The sequence below is a fragment of the Poecile atricapillus genome, chromosome 17, assembly GCF_030490865.1.
Source record: "Poecile atricapillus isolate bPoeAtr1 chromosome 17, bPoeAtr1.hap1, whole genome shotgun sequence".
Classification (NCBI taxonomy): Eukaryota; Metazoa; Chordata; class Aves; order Passeriformes; family Paridae; genus Poecile; species Poecile atricapillus.
The window spans coordinates 466,325-488,019 of record NC_081265.1 but is presented as its reverse complement, the minus strand read 5'-3'; the positions used below and the strand labels follow the sequence as shown (position 1 = coordinate 488,019).

Genomic DNA, 21,695 nt, shown 5'->3' with positions numbered 1-21,695 from the left:
GCAGCAATGGGACAAAGACTTTGAAGAGTTCCAGAAGAAGGTTGAGGATGCAAACAAGCAGCTGGCTGCCATCTTCTGCCAGGGCTTTGATGACTGTAACCGCCTGACAGCTGCTGTGAAGGTACCTGTGCCCCAGCTCAGCAGCCTGGCATACAGCTCCCACAGGAGCTGGGGGGTCTCACCCGTCCTGGGACTGCTCCAGGGTGCAGGAACCAGTGCCTGCCTCTCTCTCCTGCAGCTGGTGCACATGTTTGCCTCCGTGCTGGAGCGACCCTTGATCAGGGCTGAGGCTTCCCCCTGCTACTTGGCCCTGCTGGGAATGTTCGAGGCTGAAGTGGAGAGCGTGAAGACACTGTATGACACCCGGTTCCTGTCCCCACCACCCCCCAGGGGGGGCCCAGCCATCCACAAGAACATGCCACCGGTGGCCGGGCAGCTGAAGTGGTCTCTGGAGCTGCAGCAGCGGCTGGAGGGGCCACACAAGGACTTGCTGGCCATCAACCACCCGTAGGTGCAGGTCCCCCGTCATCCCCCGGGGACACAGGGCAGCAGTGGGAGGATCCAGCCTGGCTGGGTCCCCTCCCATGTCCTGCTGCAGCTGCTTTATCGTGGCTCTGACAGTGCCATGGTGGGTGCTGAGGCTGAGCTGGTGTTCGGGAAGTACCAGGAAATGATGGGGATGCTGCAACGCCACAGCAAGAGCATCTACGAGGAATGGGCGAGCGGACCCGGCCAGGACTGCCACTTCAGCCTGGAGCAGCCCCTGCTCCAGAGGGACCCCGAGTCTCGCCTCCTCAGCGTCAACTTCAGCAGAAAGGTGGGTGCTGGCACGGGAAACACCAGCAACCCCTCAGAGGGTGACCCCAAGCTCTCGGGGCTGCTAACGAGCCCCTCCCGGCTGTGGTGTCGTGCAGCTCGCTGCCGTCCTGAGGGAGGTGAAGTACCTGCACATCCAGCAGCAGCCAGGCATCCCAAGCAATGCTGAGAGCCTCTTTGCCCAAAATGAGACTTTTCAAAAGATAGGAGACATCTTGGAGCTCATCGTGGGCTGGTACAATGAGGCAGGTTCTGAAGGGGAGGCAGCCCAGCTGCTTTTCCATGCTAAAAGGGACGAGGGCGGGGGTTTGGGTACATCACTGGTGCCTCAGGTCCCTGCCCATCCTGTGGCTGAGCCCAGCCGTGGCTGCTGCCGTCCACCTCCTGCCCCGCACCGCCGTGTTGGTGGGGTGGGGACCCCGCTCCTCGGTGCTCACCTGTGGGTGTGTTGGCTCAGGTGAGGCAGCAGCTGATGCCGGTGGAGCAGCCGCTGCTGGCAGGGGAGCTGGAGACCCTGGACGTCCGTCTGGCCACTGCTGAGAAGTCTCTGTTCTGGAGCAATGAAGGTACAAACCCCTACCTTGGCCCCACCTTTCCCAAGGCTGGGAATCCTCCTTGTGCATTTTGGGGGTCCCTGGTCCCCAGCACCAACTGACCTGCCACTGCCCTGGGGGTGTCTCCACAAGGTGCTCATGTGCCCATTTCCCTCCCAGGTGTCATGGAATACATCCAGGGGATGAGGGAGACCCTGCATGACCTGCAGAGACGGGTCCAGAGAGCAAAGCTGAACCTACAGAACATCACCAAGCTGATGGAGGTAGTGTTAGCTGGCACTTCACAAGCATCTTTGTGGGACACATCTAGCTGGGATTGTCCCTTCCCTGGCTCAGCAGAACAGCCCCATTCTCTCCTCCCTGCAGGACTGTTCAGCCACTCCCCTGTTTGGAAGAAAGGACAACAAGGAAACAGCGCTCCTGGACCTCGATGGGAAGGAACACACCTTAGCTCAGCGCCGCGCTGTCATCGAGAGTACAGGCGAGAAGATCCAGGGGATGGTGAAGGTGAGACATGGCCCTGGAGCATTGGATGGCTCACAGGGGCAGGGGGAAGGACTTGAAGCAATGTCAGGAGCCAGTGCCTGTGCTGGGTGTTCACTGACAAGCACTGGTTGGTTTTCTTGTGGCAGGAGAACGCAGATCTGTTTAAGGCTGACTTGTCCTCGCGGATCTGGCTGGCCTATGTGGGATTCTTAGACAAAATCGTGTTGGATGGGCTCTGCAACCTCGTTCACAAATCCCTGCAGCTGCTGCTCACCAACATGGCCCCTGATGTAGGTCCCGGTTTTCTGGCAGTGGGTGTCCCTGTGCTGGGCTCGGGGTGTCCCTCTGCTCCTGTCGGTTTGGTCAGTGGCCAAACGTGACTGTCCCCATGCTCCTGGCAGCTTGTGGGGCTGTGGGACACAAAACCCCACAGCAGGCACTGCCCTGTTGCAGGCCCAGGTGGCCCCGCTGTTCGAGGTGCGCATGGAGCTGTCCGAGGGCCGCGTGCAGTACCAGCCCTCACTGGAGGCGGGGGCCGGCGACAGCTTCTTGGTGCTGGTGGAGGGGCTGCTCGAGGACATGGAGAAGGTGGCAGCCTCCATGCCACGGCTGCTGGAGGGGGCGGTCAGTTACAAGGTGAGTTTGTCACAGGTGAAGGGTGAGGGTGGCCGGCGTCTCCAGGCAGTCCCGAGCCCTGCCTGTCCCTTCAGACTGCGCTGGAGGAGCAGGCGGATCTGGCGAGGATGCAGGAGAAGCTGATGTCGCTGGTGGTCAGCACCATGGCGGAAGGAGAAGAATTCAGTGGCAGCTTTGAGGAGCACTCCCAGCTGTGGCAGGAGAGCCCCGAGGAGTTCCTGCAGCGCTTCCTCACCATGGGCAGTGCCCCCGCAGAGAGGGAGGAGACAGAGCCATCACCAGAGAAGCCCTTGGCGCCTGGGATTCCACCCCTCCAGCTCTTTCAACAGGAGGTGTGGGATGGGTGCCTTGAGATGTGCTGGGAGCTCGGGGTGCCCTAGGGGACACTGTGTGCCCAGGGAGGTGCCAGCCACAAACCATGAGCCATTCTTGTCCCCAGATTGATGCACTGGAGGCACTGCATGAAGAGGTGCTGGAGTTTGAGGAAACCAAGGTGTTTGGGGGGTGGCTGAGGAGTGACTGCCGCCCCTTCAAGAAGGCGCTGCTGGCTGCCATCAAGGGCCAGAGCCTGGTGCTCAGGAAGTTCCTCGCCCAACACGTCACCAGCAGGTAAGGCCTGGCCAGCCCTGGCCTAGGGACAGGGTGCTCCAAGCGAAGCCCAGCTAAGCTGTGGCACAGGCACCACTGTGTGCCAGGGCAGGGCTGACTGGGGGACACAGCCCTGAAAGGGCAGGTTCCAGATGAAGGTTCCAGGCACCTTCAGGGGCGAGTTTCTGGGGTGTCATGCCCTGCAGAGTGAGCCTCAGCCCCAGGGACACCTGGTGAGCACCACTGTCCTCTCAGTCTTCAGGAGCTGCAGGATTTCATCAAAGAGTCCACTGCCGGCTTGAGTAAACCTCTGGAGGAGGGAGACTATGAAGGACTGGTGGCAATGATGGGGCACCTGGCGAAGGTCAGGGAGAGGCAGGAGGTGACTGATGCCATGTTTGAGCCCTTGAAGGAGACAGTTGCGCTGCTCAAGACTTATGGGGACAAGATGCCGGAGGAGGTCCACCTGCAGCTCAAGGTAGGCTGCTCAGGGTGTGGGGGGCTGGGCAGGGGCTTACTGGGGTCGGGCTGGAGACCCCACATGGTGTCTGTCCACTGCAGAAACTGCCTGAGCAGTGGGACAACAACAAGAGGCTGTGCCTGCGGGTGGCGGACAACGCGGCGCCCCTGCAAGCCGCCGAGGCCGCCATCCTCCGCCAGAAGTGCGAGGACTTCGAGGTGCCTGCCTGGGGGCTGTGGGCAGGGAGACAGCTCCTCAGCAGCTCTGGGAAGATTCTGCTGCTCTTCCCAACTGCCGGGTCCTGGCTGCCCCCACGAGCCCCATCCTCGCACACAGGTCCAGCAGCTCGCCTTCCGGGAGAGTTTCCAGGGAAAAGCCCCTTTCTCGTACACAGACCCAGACCCCTACAAGTCACTGAACAGGGTAAGGAAGGGGAGGACACCACGGCTGTCTCCTCTGGCACTGCCTGGCCACCCCTGACACTGCTTGCTGGGGAGGGGCAGCCACTCCAGGCTGACAGGGAGGGACAGAGCAGCTGCTGGAATAGAGACTGGCACACGGTCCCTGGCTGACACCTTTTCCTTTCCTCCATCCAGCAAGATAAGCACATCACGGCCTTGGAGAAGGAAATGGCAGCCCTGGCCACCTCAGCTGCACTGTTTGAGGTGTCAGTCCCAGAGTACAAACAGCTTAAAATGTGTCGCAAGGAGCTGCGCCTGCTGAAGGAGGTCTGGGACATGGTCACCCTGGTACGTGCTGTGGTCTGGGAGCCAGGGCACAGTGCCCAACGCTGCTTCCAGGCAAGGGCTGGACAGCAGGCTGCTCTTGGCTGGCATGGGCACCTGGCACAGGCACCTAGCCCAGGCACCTGGCACAGGCACCTGCTGCCAGCTGGGCATTGCCAGCCAAAGGTGCAGAGCTGCTGCAGCTTCTCAGAGAGCTCCTTGCCATCAGAGGGAGGATGAGACATGGGGTGGGTTGTTACGCTTGGAGCAGGTCTGCGTGGGTGTGCATGAGTGGGGGGCCCTGTGGGCACACAGGGTGTGTGGCACTGGGTGTGCTGCTCCTCTTCCCGGGCAGGAATGCTCCTGCTAATCACACGCTGTGAACCTGTATCCTGGGTCCAGGTGAACTTGAGCATCGCTGCCTGGAACACAACCAGGTGGGCAGAGCTTAACGTTGAGGATATGGATATTGAGTGCAAGAAATTCGCTAAAGACATCCGGACTTTGGATAAGGAGGTGAAGAGCTGGGACGCGTTCACAGGGCTGGACAGCAGCATGAAGAACATGATGACGTCCCTGCGAGCCGTGAGCGAGCTGCAGAACCCAGCCATCAGGGACCGGCACTGGCAGGAGCTTGTGCAGACAACCAAGGTGCTCCTGAGTCCTCCTGCCCATCCCTGGCCCGGGAGGCTCCAGGCCCTGGCCCAGGAGGCTCCCAAGACCCACACCCAGCAAGGGAAGGGTACCATTAGGTTTAAATCTGGCCACATGCAAATATTTGTGTAGGGTCTCTAAAAGTGGGTGTTAATGAGCTCGTTTGGGTGAGCTGCTGGGCTGCCTCTCTGTGGAGGGGAGCCCGTGGCCCAACCGTGGGGTTCTGCTCCAGGTGCAATTCACCATGTCTGAGAACACCACCCTCGCGGATCTGCTGCAGCTGAACCTACACAAGTTTGAGGAGGAGGTTCGCGGCATCGTGGACAAAGCGTCAAAGGAGGCTGGGATGGAGAAGGTAAACGGGGCTCAGCTCCTCCCCTGCTTTGCTGAGACCCCAGTGTGACTCCATGGCTGTCAAGGGCTTGGGGCTGCAGTCCACAGGCAGCACACAGAGCTGGTGAAGCCCATGCCTGGAGCAGGCGCTCCTCTGTCCTCCTGCTTCCCCACAGGGGCTGAGCCCAGCACCCAGCTCATCCTTGTGCCCCAACCACAGGTGCTGAATGCCCTGGACACTACTTGGGCAACAATGGAGTTTGAGTATGAGCCCCACAGCAGGACCCAGCTCCCACTGCTGAAGATGGATGAGCTGCTCATTGAGACGCTGGAGGACAACCAAATGCAGCTGCAGAACGTGTTGGCCTCCAAATACCGAGCCTTCTTCCTTCAGAGGGCACAGGACTGGCAGCATAAGCTGTCAACCACTGACACTGTCATCAACACCTGGTTTGAGGTGCAGAGGAAATGGAGTCACCTGGAAACAATCTTCATAGCATCTGAAGACACACGCAGTCAACTGCCAGAGGATTCGAAGAAATTTGATACCATTGACGAGGATTTCCGAGTGCGAAGCCCATTCCCCCTCTCATTTTCCCTGCAACTCTCTGCCAGTTTGGGTTGGCTGAAGTGTTTTTCCTCTTCAGGAACTAATGGCTGATGCAGTACAAACTCCCAACGTGATTGAATGCACTAACAAGCCCGGGCTGCACATCCGGCTGGAAGCGCTGCAGGACAGGTAAGGATCGAGCCATCCTGGTGAAGCATTTGGGAGGCCAAAGGAAGGGCTTCAAAAAGCATCAGCAAGACAAGGACTGAGCAAAAAGTAAAACCAGTGTATGGGGGCTAATGGCAGGTTCTTCTGTTTTCTGCCAGGCTGGCGGTCTGTGAGAAGGCCTTGGCTGAATACCTTGAGACCAAAAGACTGGCATTTCCCCGCTTCTATTTTGTCTCCTCTGCGGACCTGCTGGATATTTTATCAAAGGGGACCGAGCCCCTTGAGGTATAGACTGTGTGTGAGCATGTGGGTGAGTCCTGTGCCATTTCCATGCAGTTGTTTGAGCAGTTTTAGAATATTTTTCACTCTTATGGGCAGAACACCATCCCTGATCCCCCTTCCCGGGGGTAGATCCAGTTGCTGATCACACCTCCGCACGTGACGGGGGTCCTGACACTGGCTGTGCCTCTGCTCTCAGGTCTCCCGGCACCTGACAAAGCTGTATGACAGTTTGGCCAAGCTGGAGTTCCAGCTGGACTCAGACAAAAAGCCGCAGAAGGTGGCCCGCGGGATGTTCAGCCGGGACGGGGAGTACGTGCCCTTCGATGCAGACTGTGACCTGTCTGGCCAGGTCAGCTGAGCTTTGTGGAGACTCTGCAGGCTGAGGTGGGGGGCAGGTTGAGGATGGGGATGAGCCTTTTGCTGGTTGTGCTCTAACAGCCCGGCAGGAGTATAAATATGCAATTACAAAGATTTTTGGCCAAAAACCCCAGCAATGGCACCTGCGTTGTAGGTACAGAGCAGCACAGTCGTGTGAACCTGCTCAGCCACAGTCCCTCGAGGGTTGCAGGGTGGTTACCCCCGGCTGTTTGCCCTCAGACCACTCCTCCTCACATCCCATGGGCTGTGCCCTAGGGACCAGACTCTCTCCTACTGCGATGTGCAGGGAGAGGTTTGTGCAGCCTGAGTGGGCTGGGAGCTGCTCAGCTCTGCTGGATGTGACCCTGCAGGTCGAGGTCTGGCTGAACCGGCTGCTGGAGCGTATGCGCTCGACGCTGCGGAACCTCATCCCCCAGGCCCTGGGCACCTATGAGGATAAGCCACGGGAGCAGTGGGTGTTTGACTACCCAGCACAGGTGCGTGCACGGGGCCAGGCTGAGCCGGCTCTGAGAGGGACAGGAGCCAGAGAGCCCCAGGAGGCACAGCCACAGCGCGTTCCTCTTTATGGCCGTGTTGCCCCCGTGGTTTTCTGCAGGTCGCTCTCACGTGCACCCAGATTGCCTGGACCTCAGAGGTTGGTGTTGCCTTTTCGAGTCTGGAGAAAGGTTATGAGAATGCCCTGAAGGATTATAACAAAAAGCAGGTTGGCATCATCCACACCTGACCTGGAGCCTCTCTGCCAGGCCAGGGGTCATTAAGAAGTGGGCAAATGAGGGAATCATCTCTATGTCCATTATTTCTGTCCTTCCCCAGATTGCTCGGCTGAATGCCCTGATTTCCCTGCTCCTTGGGAACCTGAGTGCTGGAGACAGAATGAAGATCATGACAATCTGCACTATTGATGTCCATGCGAGGGATGTTGTGGCCAAAATGATCCAAACAAAGGTATTTGGTACCAGAGGGAATTTTTGCTGCACCGTCTCTCAGAACTTTGGAGCACAGGCTTCCTGTCATTCCATTACTTTTTGTCTGGGCACCTCTGTTGGTGGGTGTGCGCTGAGCTGGGCCGTGAGGAGGGACAGTCCTCACCCACCCCAGCATGGCCCTGGGACCCCTTTGCACGCTGTCCTTGTGCTGGGAGGTGGCAAACGGTCCCGAGGCAGCGTGTGTCACTGTCCCAGCGAGCCAGGGTGGGCAGTGCCAGTGCCCACTGCCCCCCACAGCCAGCTGCTCCACAGGTGGAGAACTCGCAGGCGTTTGCCTGGCAGTCGCAGCTCCGGCACCGCTGGGATGATGGGGAGAAGCACTGCTACGCCAACATCTGTGATGCTCAGCTCCTGTACGCCTACGAGTACCTGGGGAACACCCCCCGGCTGGTGATCACCCCCCTGACAGACAGGTGGGGTTTGGTCCCCACACCTCCCACTGCCCTGGCACCACGGCCATGCCATGGGCCCCGCTCAGCCCCAGTGTCCCCCCTCCACAGGTGCTACATCACCCTGACACAGTCCCTGCACCTCTACATGGGGGGGGCCCCCGCTGGCCCCGCAGGCACCGGCAAGACAGAGACCACCAAGGACCTGGGCCGGGCAGTGGGGATTATGGTCTACGTGTTCAACTGCTCCGAGCAGATGGACTACAGGGTAGGGCACGGGGCAACGGGATGGTGGCACCCAGGTGAGAACCATGGGGTGTCCAGGACAAAGGGACCCTGGTTTGGGGTCTATGGGAGCCCAGGGGAGCCTCGGCAGAGGGGCTTTATCACCGTGGGGAATTTCCTTAGGGAAGAGCACAATCCATAAGGTAGCAGCTCTCAGCACTCGAGTTTTGTCACCAAATCCCCCATGCTGTGAGGGGTCGCAGTGCCTGAGCCTGTCCTGCTGCTCTCTTTCTCTCCAGTCCTGTGGGAACATCTACAAAGGACTTGCCCAGACAGGCGCCTGGGGCTGCTTCGACGAGTTCAATCGCATTTTGGTGGAGGTGCTGTCTGTCATTGCGGTGCAGGTGCGCGCTGTCCCCACGGCCCAGTGGCACTGGGTGCCAAAGAGACTTCCCAGCTCATGTCCTGGATGCTGCCCCAGTTAGACCTGACTCACAGGAGTTTGCCACTGCTCTCTCCACTATATCCTGTTTGAACACAGGGTGTGGGGTGGAAGCACAGCAGTGCAGGGGATTTGGGCACAGTTAAACCTCACAGCCCAGCTGTGTCCCATCCTGGTGACCTGTCAGCCCCCAGCTCTGCCATCACCTGGGACAAGGAGTTGAGGTGATTAGGAAGGAGCTGGTTTAAGTCCAGCTCTCCTGCTGCTGTGGCTTCAGCTAGGTCTCAATATTATCCCTGGCACAGCCAACCCCTCAGGCTCACCTTGGGGAGCAGCTGGGGCCACACAGAGCACCAGGGCAGGGAGCTGGGAACTGCCAGCACCAACACCTCTGCTCACCTGGCAGGTAAAATGTATTCAAGATGCAATCCGTGCCAAGAAGAAAACATTCAACTTCCTTGGGGAGACCATCTCCCTGGTCCCATCGGTTGGGCTGTTCATCACCATGAACCCTGGCTACGCCGGGCGCACAGAGCTGCCTGAGAATCTGAAGGCTCTGTTCAGGTGGGTCGGTGTCACGGCAGCACTTCCCTCGGGGCTGGCACCCATGTGCCACATCCACAGTGTGACCTGAGCCAGGGGTGTTTGTGTGCACTGGTGGCCCTGCTATGAGGGAGCCCTCGGCACTGTGGGACAGCTCTGAGTCACCTGAGTGACACCTCTGTCACTCCCAGAGGTGGCCAGGCAGGGTGAGCTGGGCTGCTCAGCAAGATGAGAGGATGCTCGGGTGGGGAGTAGGACAAAAGGTGGTGAAGCACCACCTGAAGGGGAGGCACAGAGATGCTGTGGGACCCCTGTCCTTGGTGAAACTCGACCTGTGACTGCAGAAGGGCTGATGTGCCCCACTCTGGTGGGACATGAGCTCCGCTTGGAGGAGTCTGGGAAGGAGATCCCAGCAAGTGTAACTGCAGCAACTGACGGCTCATTACACTGGAAACTTGGGGGCAAACCTCAGGAGCTGGGGGAGGGTAAGGACATGGTAAGCAGCCCTGACAACTGCAGCTGCTCCTCTCTAGACCCTGCGCTATGGTGGTGCCCGATTTTGAACTGATCTGCGAAATCATGCTTGTGGCAGAGGGGTTTCTCGATGCCAGGCTCCTGGCAAGAAAGTTCATCACTCTCTACACGCTCTGCAAAGAGCTGTTGTCAAAACAGGTAATCAATGATACTACACAGTGCTGTCTGTGAGAGGAGAGTTCATTTGATCATCAAACCTGACACACTGTAGTGGGATTGCTGATGGTGACACACAGAGTGATGGTTCTGCACAGCTCAGGTCTGTGGCTGGACAAGATCCACTTCTACCTGGTGCATCATATGGCACCTTTCTGCCTTAAGGAAGGAATCAAGAAGCCCAAAAGAAGAACAGCATCAATTAGAATTAGAATTAGGCCAGTTAAGGTGAGAGCATTCAGATATTATTCATCTCAAGAGAGGTGATTTACAATATAAATGAGTCTCCAAGAAGGAAGACAGCTTCCCAGTTCCAAACCATCCCCATGACTGACTACAGGTTTCTCCTGTAAATAAGCTCAGTTTAGGTCCAGCCCACTGGGAGCCATGTGGATATCCTGGCTGGGGGCCAATGGACAGGGTGTTCCTCTGCTGTGCTGTTTGAAGCAGTTCTTCCTCACCAAAGTGAAACAGTGATTCTCTGCCTCCTGTCACAGGACCACTACGACTGGGGGCTGCGGGCCATCAAGTCCGTGCTGGTGGTGGCAGGCTCCTTGAAGAGGGGGGACCCCGGCTCTGCAGAGGACCAAGTTCTGATGAGAGCTTTACGAGACTTCAATATCCCCAAGATTGTGACAGATGACTTGCCTGTGTTCTTGGGGCTGATTGGAGACCTGTTTCCAGCACTGGATGTTCCCAGGAAGAGGGACCTCAACTTTGAGAAGGTGCAAGCCCAAGCATGGCACCATTGCCAGAGATGTCCCAGTCCTGGCAGGATCCAGAGGCTGAAGGTCTCTTCAGTGCTTCTGGGGTCTTTCCAAGGCTGCTGGTGGTCAGTGCCTGCTCTCCCTTCCAGGTCATCCGTGAATCTGTGCTGGAGCTGAAGCTGCAGGCAGAGGAGAATTTTGTGCTCAAGGTGGTACAGCTGGAGGAACTGCTACAAGTACGACACTCCGTCTTTGTCGTCGGCAACGCCGGCTGCGGCAAGTCCCAGGTAGCAGCCAAACCATCCTGGGGACATGGGGCCCCTCTGGCCTCGGCCAGGCTTATCCCATGGGCTCCCACAGCTTCTGGTGAGGGCTGTGCAGACCCCAGCTCTGCTGGAGCGGTGTTTGGGGGGAGGGCAGCAGTGCAGCCATGGCCATGCCAGGCCCTCAGGCACTGTGTGCCAGGCTGAGCCCAGGCAGCTGAGCAGCGGTGGGATGCACAGCTCTGCCCAAGACACCCAGGAGGGGAGCAGAGACAAAGAGAGCAGACAGGGCCGTGCTCTCACGATTGGTCCTGGGTGTGCTGAGGTGCCAGCAGGGTGACAGGACCGTGCTGGCTGGCAGAGCCTGGGCTTCCACGATGCCCTGCCCAGGAGCTGGCTCTGCAGAGGGAGGTCAGGGGCTTTCCCAGAAGCAGCCCAGGTGGGAGCAGGGCTCCGTGCCCCCCGCTCGCTGCAGGCAGAGGCTGCTGCAGGCTGTGGTTGCCCTGGTGGGATCAGCCCCTGTGGCTGCACCATCCTCTCTCCACAGGTGCTGAAGTCGCTCAATAAGACATACAAAAGGCTGAAGAGGAGGCCAGTCACTGTGGACCTCGACCCCAAGGCTGTGACCTGCGATGAGCTGTTTGGGATCATTCACCCAGCCACACGGGAATGGAAGGATGGTGAGACACCAGTGCTGTGAGCTCAGTTTATGTGCGATGCAAGGCGGAATGTCAGACTTTTCCTTGGGGCTCTTTCCTGGAGGGGGAGGGAGAAGGAATGTTTCATGGGAACACCAATTCCACATGTCCTCCAGCAAATGGCTGTGTGTGGGGAGGAACAAGCCGAGTCTCTCTGTGGGGCAGGTCTGTTCTCCACGGCAATGCGTGACCTGGCCAACATCACACATGATGGGCCCAAATGGATCATCCTTGATGGAGACATTGATCCAATGTGGATCGAGTCCTTGAACACAGTCATGGATGACAATAAGGTAGGTGCCATCACACCCCGGGGTGTCACCCTTGTTGTCTCGGGGGACCAGCTCCAGACATCCCCCACAATGAGCCACTTCCCCCAGGTTCTCACCTTGGCCAGCAACGAGCGCATCCCCCTCACTCCCACCATGCGGCTCATCTTCGAGATCAGCCACCTGCGGACAGCCACGCCGGCCACCGTGTCCCGGGCTGGAATCCTCTACATCAACCCTGCAGACCTGGGCTGGAACCCGTGAGCTGGGCAGGGAGAGGGACGGGACGGGACGGGACGGGACGGGACGGGACGGGACGGGACGGGACGGGACGGGACGGGACGGGACGGGATGGGATGGGATGGGATGGGATGGGATGGGATGGGATGGGATGGGATGGGATGGGATGGGATGGGATGGGATGCGATGGGATGGGATGCGATGGGATGCGATGGGATGCGATGGGATGCGATGGGATGCGATGGGATGCGATGGGATGCTTGCTGCAGCCCTGCTTGTCTCTCTCCCACAGCATTGTGGCCAGCTGGATTGAGACAAGGACAGTTAAGTCTGAGAAGGCTGCTCTGATGATCCTCTTTGACAAGTATCTGCCACCATGCCTGGAGAAGCTCAGGTCTGGGTTCAAGACAATCACTCCCGTTCCTGAGGTCACAGCCATACAGACAGTTCTGTCCCTGCTAGAATGTTTCCTGACACCGAAGAATATCCCAGCAGACTCACCCCGGGAGCTATATGAGCTCTTCTTCGTCTTCGCCTGTATCTGGGCCTTCGGTGGGGCCTTGTTCCAGGACCAGGTACAGCCATGGGACTGCCCAGCACCTGCCACCTCTCTCTGCATCCCATCATGTGCCTGGGGTCTGAGTGTCTCTGTTCTGTCCTCCAGCTGGTGGATCACCGCCAGCAGTTCAGCAAGTGGTGGCTGTCAGAATTTAAAGCCGTCAAGTTTCCTAATCAGGGGACAATTTTCGACTATTACATTCATCCAAAAACGAAGACATTCAATTCCTGGGATGAAAGAGTGCCAGAGTTCGAGCTCGACCCTGACATCCCCTTACAGGTATTTCCCACAGGTGCTGTGTTTATATGGTTGGTTTGACTATTGCTCTACAGTCTTCCCCTCAGCAGTGCATGGAGCATCATCAGGATTAGGACTGGTAGCACCCATTAAACCAAATGGCTTCCTATGGTTCTCTTTACCCCACAGAAGCCTCAAGCAAGGGCTGTAAGTTCCACGTCTCCTTTACCTTCAGATTAACCTGAAGTTAATCTGGCAGTTTCAGAGAGTCTGGTAAAATAGCTGTGACCATTGCCTGAGTGCAAAATGTCCTTTAGCACTCAATTTGTGTTTCCTACAGTGGCATCTTGGGGATTTATCTAAGCTGTCAGGGAAAAGGGCGAGGAGCCGTGGCTGTGGGGGTTTCAGGAACTGTCCATGTTTTTCTGTGTAATGACTTGGTTTTGGTCAGAAAGTGTTTAGAATAACAGAGCACGTGAGATGTTGCTGTAGGGAGGGACCGGGTTTGCAGGCAGAGAGCACCGTCTGTTGGAGCTGCCAGGAGCTGCCCCGACGTGCTGCCCACTGCTCCGACAGAGGATCCAGCCTCTGCCAGTGCCAGGGCCATGCAGGGACTGACTGTGCCTCTCCCCAGGCTGCCGTGGTGCACACCACAGAGACCATTCGCCTCCGCTACTTCATGGACCTGCTGATGGAGAAGCAGCGGCCGGTGATGCTGGTGGGGAATGCAGGGACAGGAAAGTCAGTCCTGATGTGGAACAAGCTGGAAGCACTCAGCACAGATGAATATCTGGTGCAGTCTGTGCCCCTCAACTTCTACACAACCTCGGCCATGCTACAAGGTAAGGCTCACAGCTGGCCCCGCACTGGGCTGTGCCACAGAGTGCTGCAGTGCTGACCCACCTACTCCTCTTGCTGCAGTCGTCCTTGAGAAACCCCTGGAGAAGAAATCAGGGAGAATTTTTGGCCCACCTGGCACCAGAAGGCTGATCTACTTCATCGATGACATGAACATGCCAGAGGTAGACAAGTATGGCACTGTGGCACCACACACGCTGATTCGGCAGCACCTGGACCATGGGCACTGGTGGGTGCTGGAGGGGCACGGCAGGATGAGGGGAACCTGTCCCCATCCCTGGGGAAAGTGTCACAGTGCTGGTCCCTGCACAGGTATGACAGGAACAAACTGACCCTGAAGGACATTCGCAACTGCCAGTACGTGGCCTGCATGAACCCGACCGCAGGGTCCTTCACCATCGACTCACGGCTGCAGGTGTGCAGGACCTGGGGGCTCTGCCTGGCACATTCACCCTCCAGGCACCAAAGCCCAGAGAGTGGAATGAGGCAGGGGACGCTGCAGTGCCAGCTGGCTACATCATCCCCTGTGGGGCAAAGTGCCCACGGCAATCTCTGCCCCTTTCTGCAGCGCCACTTCTGTGTCCTCGCCGTGTGCTTTCCCAGCCGCGAGGCTCTGCACACCGTCTACGGCACCATCCTGCAGCAGCACCTGGCCCGGCAGAGCATGCCACCACCTGTCCAGAAGATGCAGCCCCAGCTGGTAGCAGTAGCACTGGGTGAGCCTTTGCCATGCTGGGGTGGGACAAGCCCCCAGGGAATTCACCGCTAGGGAGCCAAGCTCAGGGGTCCCTGGGGACCTGGAGCCTGCTCACACTCCTGTCCTGCCAACAGCCCTGCACCAGAAGGTTGCCTCCAACTTTCTGCCAACAGCCATCAAGTTCCACTACGTCTTCAACCTGCGGGACCTCTCCAACATATTCCAGGTAGTGGAAGAGCTGTTTCTTCAAAAATATCCTTATTCCTCCCTTTCCTCATCCCACATCCTTGCAGCATATCATGTCCCTAAAAAGGGCCTTGGCCTCTTCCCAGAGCAAACCTTTGCAATCAGCTCTGAGAGGCACTAAAATAACCCTGAGGGCTGTGGGATTTGTCAGGGGCTGCTCTTCTCTACCCCCGAATGCCTGAAAACCCCTGTGGACATGATGCGTCTCTGGATTCACGAAGCAGAGAGGGTGTATGGGGACAAGCTTGTCGATGAAGAGGATCAGTACAGCTTCAAGAAGCTGCTGGCAGACATCTGCAAAGCCTCCTTTCCAGTAAGTTGTGCTGAAAAGCAGAATGCTGCAGCCCAGTGGTGCCCCCACAGCTGAGCCCCACGGCTGGAATTGCCTCTCCCAGGAGCTCAATGAAGAACTGGTGTTCGCCAAGCCCAACATCTACTGCCACTTTGCCCAGGGCATGGATGAGTCCAAGTACATGCCAGTGACAAGCTGGGCAGCTCTGAGTGACCTGCTCGGGGAAGCCCTGGAGAGCTACAATGAGGTGAATGCAGCGATGAATCTGGTGAGTGCCTGTGGCAGGCAGCTCCGCCCTGAAAAGATGAGACTGCGGCACTGCACTGCTTGGTCGGGTTGGTGCATTATGGGGCACTCACTGCTCTTTCTGCCCTGATCCAGAACACCAAACCTTCCCCTCCTGTTTTCTTCAGGTGCTCTTCGAAGACGCAGTGTCTCACATTTGCAGAATTAGCCGGATCTTGGAGTCTCCTCGGGGCAACGCGCTGCTGGTGGGGGTGGGAGGCAGTGGAAAGCAGAGCCTGGCACGGCTGGCAGCTCACATCAGCAACCTGAGCGTGTTCCAGATCACACTGAGAAAAGGCTACGGCATCCCAGACCTGAAGGTAGGAGCAACTTTGGAGCCTGGCTCGGTGCCACCTGCTTGGGGATGGGTCCTGCACCTGGAGTGGGCTCACGAGGCTCTGCTCTCCTTGTGACACTGCCTTTGCACACGAGGATCCGCTCACAGGTAACACCTGTGAGTCCTGCCCCAAGGGGCCACAGTGCTTCCCCAGCCAGGCATGGGCAGGAGCTACTGGTGACAGCAGGGGTGGTGGTGTGGGCAGCCCTGGTGCTGGAGCTGTGCCTGGGCAGAGCACCCAGCACCAGCTCCTTCCCAAAGGCTCCTTCCCAAAGGCTCCTTCCCAAAGGCTCCTTCCCAAAGGCTCCTTTCCAGCTCTCTGGGGCAGCCCAGCCCTGCTCCAAACCGGTCACTTTGGAGAACTCCTCACAGGGGTTGAACTGGGGGGTGACAGTTTCTCTCTGTCCCAGCTGGACCTCGCCTCCCAGTACATCAAAGCAGCTGTGAAGAACATCCCCGGCGTGTTCCTGATGACAGACTCCCAGGTGGCTGAAGAATCATTCCTGGTTGTGATCAATGATTTCTTGGCATCTGGGGAGGTGCCAGGCCTCTTTCAGGATAATGACCTGGAAACCATCATTGGGGCCATGAGGCCCCAAGTGAAGTCCCTTGGCATGGAGGATACAAAGGAAAACTGCTGGAAATTATTTATAGAAAAAGTCAGGCGCCAGTTAAAGGTGGGTGTTTCCTGGTTGGTTTGTCTGTGCCCCTGATTTGCCTCATCCTAAACCTCCTTGCAACAGGCACAGAACATGGAGGTTTCATCCCAGGATGGTGGGTTTAGGCAAAGGTGTTTTCAGAGACTGCCCAGCTGCCCCCAGCCCCAGAGGCACAGGGCAGAACAGCCCTGTATTGACCTCCCTGGGGGCAGAGAGGGTCAGTAGCTTCCATGGCCACACACCACGCTGGGCACTCCCAGGGACACCCACACGAGCTCACACCGTGCTCAGCTGCTGACTGCAGCCACTGAAGGGACCCGGTTCCAGCCCTGGTGAGAGGCACAGGGTGCACAACCACAGCCCACCTCGTGTGTACTGGGAGTTAATGGGAAGGCAGCGAATCTCAGGTCTGCAGCAGAATCCTTGCAGTCATGTGAGCCCCCAGAGACACTGCCCCTACCCTGACAGCGGGGACAGCCCGCTCAGCCACTGCTGCTGTGCCCCAGGTTGTCCTCTGCTTCTCCCCCGTGGGCTCAACCCTGCGTGTGCGGGCCAGGAGGTTCCCAGCTGTAGTCAACTGCACGGCCATCGACTGGTTCCACGAGTGGCCAGAGGATGCTCTGGTGTCTGTCAGCAGCAGGTTCCTGGAGGAAACACCAGACATCGAGGTGAGCTGGGACCCCAGTGCAGCTGCTGTCCTGGGGCACTGGGGATCCCGGGCTACACTGGACAATGAACTGCACCTCTCTGTGTCTAGTGTGCCCAGGGATGGGAGTCTGGCGTGACCCAGGGGGCTGGAAACAGTGAGCTGGGAATAGGTCTGGGATAAGTTTACAGCTGGTTCCAGCATCAGATCTTGCAGCCCTGCGCTGTGCTGGCAAACCCTCCCTTTCCATTCTGGCCTTACAACACCCCCACAGGCAATAGTCTGGGGACAGCAGCTCCTCCCCACATGGGGATGTCAGGGACAGAGCTGGGCATGGGAACCAGCAGCAGTGCCTTCACCACCAGCATCTCAGCCCTGCGCTGTGCTGCTGACAAAAAGGGTCACTTTGCTCTGGCCTCTGTGGCTGGACACAGAGCCAGCATTGCAGGAGGGCTCAGGGCAGCCTCTGCCCACTGCAGCAGCTCCCTGTCTGTGCTCTCTGTGCAGCCAGAGGTCAAGGCCTCCATCAGCCGCTTCATGTCCTTCGTGCACACAAGCTCAAAGGAGATGTCCAAGATCTACCTGGCCGTGGAGAGACGCTATAATTATACCACGCCAAAGACCTTCCTGGAGCAGATAAAGCTCTACCAAAACCTGCTGGCAGATAAAAGGAGCAAGCTCTCTGCCAGCATTGACAGGCTGGAGAAGGGGCTGATGAAGCTGCAGAGCACAGCGTCACAGGTGCCTGTCCATAACCTCTCTTGTGCATCGTGCCTGTACTAGGTCTGGCACAGGGGGAGAGAGCAGGCACGTCACTGCAGGATGGTCACAGTGTCTGTGAGGTCCCCAAGCCATACCAAGACACTGTTGCTCCACAAGGCAGGGCTTGGCAGGATCAGCCCTTTTATCTGCTCTTTGTCTTCCTTCGTTGAGGTGGACGACCTGAAAGCCATGCTGGCAATCCAGGAGGTAGAGCTGAAGCAGAAGAATGAGGACACAGACAAACTGATCCACGTGGTGGGTGTTGAGACTGAGAAGGTCAGCAAGGAGAAAGCCATTGCTGATGAGGAGGAGCTGAAGGTCGAGGCCATCAACAAGGTGCAACGTGTTGAGCTGGTGTCCAACATGGGATGGGGCAGTGTGAGCTCTGTGGTTACAGCTACTTACCCCATCCCATGTCCTCCCTCCCCAGATGGTGGCTGAGAAGCAACGAGCCTGTGCAAGTGACCTGGCAGAAGCAGAGGTGGTGCTCTCCGCCGCGCGCGAGGCCCTCGACACGCTCAACAAGGTGGGTGAGCTCTCAGTGGGAAGAAGCAGGTGCCCAGCTTGTGCTGGCAGCCCTGCGCTGGGGTGATGCTCAGTGGCCCTGTGCTCCCTCCCCAGTACAACCTGACAGAGCTGAAGTCCTTTGGGGCCCCACCACCAGAGGTAGTGAATGTGATGGCAGCTGTGTTGGTTCTGACGGCTGAAAACGGCAAGATTCCGAAGGACAGGAGCTGGACAGCAGGAAAAGTCAAGATAGGAAAAGCAGACACTTTCCTTGCAAGCTTAAAAAACTATGATGGAGAAAACATCCCTGAGCCCTGTCTCAAGGCATTTGAGTGAGTCCATGGCTGGTTTCTGCCCCTTCACAGCCCCTGCCACCAGCTGCCCTGAGCAGGGAGGCCAGGGGGGACCCAGAGCACAGCAGGGCTGGGGGACAGGAGTGCGATTCGAGTGTTGGCCCTTCTCTCCCACCCTGCCACACAGAGGCAGCCCAAGCCCTGGGAGGAGTGGGACAGGGCAGCTGCAGTGCAGTGCCACAGCACGGTGTGTCCTCCTGTTCCAGGCCCTACCGGAACGACCCCGGCTTTAATCCGGAGTTCATCAAGTCCAAGTCAACGGCTGCAGCAGGGCTGTGCTCCTGGTGCCTCAACATGGTCCGCTTCTACGAGGTGAACTGCACGGTGAAGCCCAAGAGACAGGCAGTGGCTGATGCCGATGCCGAGCTGGCAGAGGCACAGCAGAGGCTGAGTCGCATTAAGAGCAAAATTGTGGTAAGTGTGTGTCCCCACAGCCCGAGCCACAAGCCCCTCAGTCACCAAATGAGCAAACATGAACCCAGAGCCCAGCACAAGCAGTGTCCTGGGATGGAGATGCTGCAGAGCTCTAGGACCCTGGAGCCTCACATGTGGGCAGGGATTAACCCTGGGGCTGCTCTCTTCCAAAGGCCCTGAATGCAAATCTGGAGAATCTCACTGCTCAGTTTGAGAAAGCCACAGCAGAGAAGATCAAATGCCAGCAGGAGGCTGATGAAACCAACAAAGTCATCAACTTGGCAAACAGGTACCATGCAAACACTGGCTCTGAAGCATCAAGGCAGGTTGCTGCTCCCTGACACCAGGGCCATGGGAGCAGCAGAGCCCCCCACACCCTCCCCAAATTAAAAAACTCTGAGATTAATTGGGCCAGACATTCATGGGGGAAGGCAGCCACTGAGATGTTTGGTGACAACACCCCAGGACACCAGGGCTGAGTCCCCACCCACCCCCTGCCTGGGTCACAGCATCAGCACCACAGCAAACACCGTCCCCTCTAACCCCGTAGGCTCGTTGGGGGCCTGGCGTCCGAAAACGTCCGCTGGGCTGAGTCAGTGGAGCAGCTCAGAGAGCAGGAGAAGACGCTGTGTGGGGACGTGCTGCTGGTCTCCGCCTTCGTGTCCTACATCGGATACTTCACCAAGAAGTACAGGGCCGAGCTTATGGAGAAGCACTGGGTCCCCTTCCTCCACGGGCTGACGGTGAGAGGCCACAGGGTCCATCCCAGAGCACCTTCCCCAGCGGGGCTCCCACACCCCTGGGCCAGGCACCCAACAGCCCCTCCCTGCAGGTGCCCATCCCCATCACCCCAGAGCTGGACCCCCTCAGCCTCCTCACGGACTCTGCCGATGTGGCTGCCTGGAACAACCAGGGGCTGCCCAGCGACCGCACTTCCACCGAGAACGCTGCCATCCTCTGCAGCACCCAGCGGTGGCCGCTGCTCGTGGACGCCCAGCTGCAGGGCAGCAAGTGGATCAAGAACAAATACGGGGAGGACCTGCAGATTGTCCGCCTGGGCCAGAGAAGGTGGGCCAGGGGCTGTGGGGTGGGCACAGGCTCAGGCTGCACCAGCCCCCCTTTCCCTGCCACTGAAAGGAGCAGAGTCAGGGCAATCACATCCCCCATCAGATTCAGGGCACACAAGGGCAGCAGCCCTGAGGGTGTACCTGACACCTCCCAAAGCTCTGTGGAGGCCAGGACTGGCTGTTGGGGTCCCGATAGGGCACAGTGGGTGGAAAGCACTCTGTGAGCCTCCCACAGCAGCCCAAGCCCCCCACAGTGCACAGGCTTGCCATACACACCTCCTCTCTCCCCCCTCAGATACCTGGACATCATTGCCCAGGCGGTCTCTGAAGGACAGACACTGCTGATCGAGGACATCGGTGAGACGGTGGAGGCGGTGCTGGACCCGCTGCTGGGCAGGACTGCCAAGGGCAGGTCAGCACACCCAAATGCTGAGGGGGTTTCACCTGCCCCAAGCAGCCACTGCTGCCCCAAAATGCTGGTAGATGCACCTTCATTGTGGGCATCTTGGCAGCCTGATCCTTCTTTTGCTTTGGCCACATCCCCCGGTGCTCTCCAGTACATCCCATGGAGGACACCTAGTGAACGTGGCCTTTCCAGATGTTCTGGTCCTTGGCATACAGTTCATTTAGTGATTCAAGGACACGTTCCCTGGGACACCTGCCACATGGCATGATAAGCTGGAAGGGGAACTGCACCCCAGAGGCCATGGGGGGCTGTGGTAGGGCAGTCTCCAGCTCCTGTTCCTCCATCCTTGCCCTAACAAGTCTGGTTTGGTACTTCTTCCTTGTTGTGCCTTTTCCCAAACAAAGAAATTCATCCCAAGTGGCCAGGAACAGCACACAGGCTGAGGGCATCAGTCTGTCATGACTAACTGCCCGGAGTATGGGGACTGATTTGTTTAATTTACTGAACAGATACATTAGAATTGGAGATAAAGAAGTAGAGTATAACCAGCAGTTCCGCCTAATCCTGCATACCCGGTGTTTCAACCCGCACTACAAGCCAGAAGTGCAGGCTCAGTGCACTCTCATCAACTTCTTGGTGACACGGGAGGGCCTGGAGGACCAGCTGCTGGCTGCTGTGGTAGCCCGGGAGCGGCCAGACCTGGAGACCCTGAAGGTACGTGGGAGAAGCCGGGGCACTGTGGAGGTTTTGGGCAGGGAGCATGAGAGCTCCCCTCCGCGTGCCCTCTGCTGTTTGTCGAGAGCCAAGGAAGTCCTGACCAAGCCCTGCAGCTGCAGGTCCCCATTGCCCCCACAGGCAGCAGGGCCATCACTTCACCCTGCGGGTGATGGTGGGACCCAGCAGGGGCCAGATCCACCTTCCCCTCGCACCAGCACGTTGGTGGCCGTACAACAGAGTGACTGGTGCCAGCACTCTGCTGGGATCTCTTGAGCGACACATCCCTGGACGCTGCTGTTGCAGGCAAACCTGACCAAGAGCCAGAACGAGTTCAAGATCAAGCTGAAGGAGCTGGAGGACTCACTGCTCGCCCGGCTGTCGGCTGCTGGGGGGGATTTCCTGCGGGACACAGCACTGGTGGAGAACCTGGAGATAACGAAGCGCACAGCCAAGGAAATTGAGGAAAAAGTAAGTGTGCTCCCTGGAGCTGGTGCTGCAGGCAGAGGGACAGCCTGGATGGGCACCCAGCAGGAGGGTGGGCACTGCTTTGATGTGTGACGGGGTTCTGGTA

General features: G+C 58.2%; 1 protein-coding gene across 1 annotated transcript in view; it reads left to right on the top strand.

The window, feature by feature from the left end:
- DNAH17 (dynein axonemal heavy chain 17) overlaps nt 1–21,695 on the top strand; it is a 32,218-nt gene that overhangs the window by 3,695 nt on the left and 6,828 nt on the right. Inside the window, exons 10-66 of the mRNA XM_058852279.1 lie at nt 5–121; nt 239–507; nt 622–817; nt 915–1,061; nt 1,274–1,382; nt 1,530–1,633; nt 1,737–1,877; nt 2,003–2,146; nt 2,310–2,492; nt 2,567–2,824; nt 2,932–3,101; nt 3,336–3,558; nt 3,642–3,758; nt 3,877–3,963; nt 4,137–4,289; nt 4,668–4,916; nt 5,152–5,274; nt 5,473–5,820; nt 5,900–5,991; nt 6,129–6,255; nt 6,449–6,601; nt 6,981–7,106; nt 7,226–7,333; nt 7,444–7,575; nt 7,869–8,029; nt 8,117–8,273; nt 8,530–8,634; nt 9,079–9,236; nt 9,749–9,887; nt 10,403–10,630; nt 10,762–10,899; nt 11,423–11,555; nt 11,739–11,866; nt 11,954–12,102; nt 12,375–12,657; nt 12,747–12,920; nt 13,513–13,720; nt 13,800–13,965; nt 14,049–14,151; nt 14,305–14,452; nt 14,568–14,659; nt 14,831–14,992; nt 15,075–15,239; nt 15,385–15,576; nt 16,004–16,270; nt 16,759–16,920; nt 17,406–17,639; nt 17,832–17,996; nt 18,091–18,186; nt 18,282–18,499; nt 18,727–18,934; nt 19,108–19,223; nt 19,485–19,677; nt 19,767–20,002; nt 20,297–20,413; nt 20,917–21,121; nt 21,428–21,592. Of these exons, the coding sequence (XP_058708262.1) occupies nt 5–121; nt 239–507; nt 622–817; nt 915–1,061; nt 1,274–1,382; nt 1,530–1,633; nt 1,737–1,877; nt 2,003–2,146; nt 2,310–2,492; nt 2,567–2,824; nt 2,932–3,101; nt 3,336–3,558; nt 3,642–3,758; nt 3,877–3,963; nt 4,137–4,289; nt 4,668–4,916; nt 5,152–5,274; nt 5,473–5,820; nt 5,900–5,991; nt 6,129–6,255; nt 6,449–6,601; nt 6,981–7,106; nt 7,226–7,333; nt 7,444–7,575; nt 7,869–8,029; nt 8,117–8,273; nt 8,530–8,634; nt 9,079–9,236; nt 9,749–9,887; nt 10,403–10,630; nt 10,762–10,899; nt 11,423–11,555; nt 11,739–11,866; nt 11,954–12,102; nt 12,375–12,657; nt 12,747–12,920; nt 13,513–13,720; nt 13,800–13,965; nt 14,049–14,151; nt 14,305–14,452; nt 14,568–14,659; nt 14,831–14,992; nt 15,075–15,239; nt 15,385–15,576; nt 16,004–16,270; nt 16,759–16,920; nt 17,406–17,639; nt 17,832–17,996; nt 18,091–18,186; nt 18,282–18,499; nt 18,727–18,934; nt 19,108–19,223; nt 19,485–19,677; nt 19,767–20,002; nt 20,297–20,413; nt 20,917–21,121; nt 21,428–21,592 (9,447 nt within the window). The remainder of the gene's footprint in view (nt 1–4; nt 122–238; nt 508–621; nt 818–914; nt 1,062–1,273; nt 1,383–1,529; nt 1,634–1,736; nt 1,878–2,002; nt 2,147–2,309; nt 2,493–2,566; nt 2,825–2,931; nt 3,102–3,335; nt 3,559–3,641; nt 3,759–3,876; nt 3,964–4,136; nt 4,290–4,667; nt 4,917–5,151; nt 5,275–5,472; nt 5,821–5,899; nt 5,992–6,128; nt 6,256–6,448; nt 6,602–6,980; nt 7,107–7,225; nt 7,334–7,443; nt 7,576–7,868; nt 8,030–8,116; nt 8,274–8,529; nt 8,635–9,078; nt 9,237–9,748; nt 9,888–10,402; nt 10,631–10,761; nt 10,900–11,422; nt 11,556–11,738; nt 11,867–11,953; nt 12,103–12,374; nt 12,658–12,746; nt 12,921–13,512; nt 13,721–13,799; nt 13,966–14,048; nt 14,152–14,304; nt 14,453–14,567; nt 14,660–14,830; nt 14,993–15,074; nt 15,240–15,384; nt 15,577–16,003; nt 16,271–16,758; nt 16,921–17,405; nt 17,640–17,831; nt 17,997–18,090; nt 18,187–18,281; nt 18,500–18,726; nt 18,935–19,107; nt 19,224–19,484; nt 19,678–19,766; nt 20,003–20,296; nt 20,414–20,916; nt 21,122–21,427; nt 21,593–21,695) is intronic.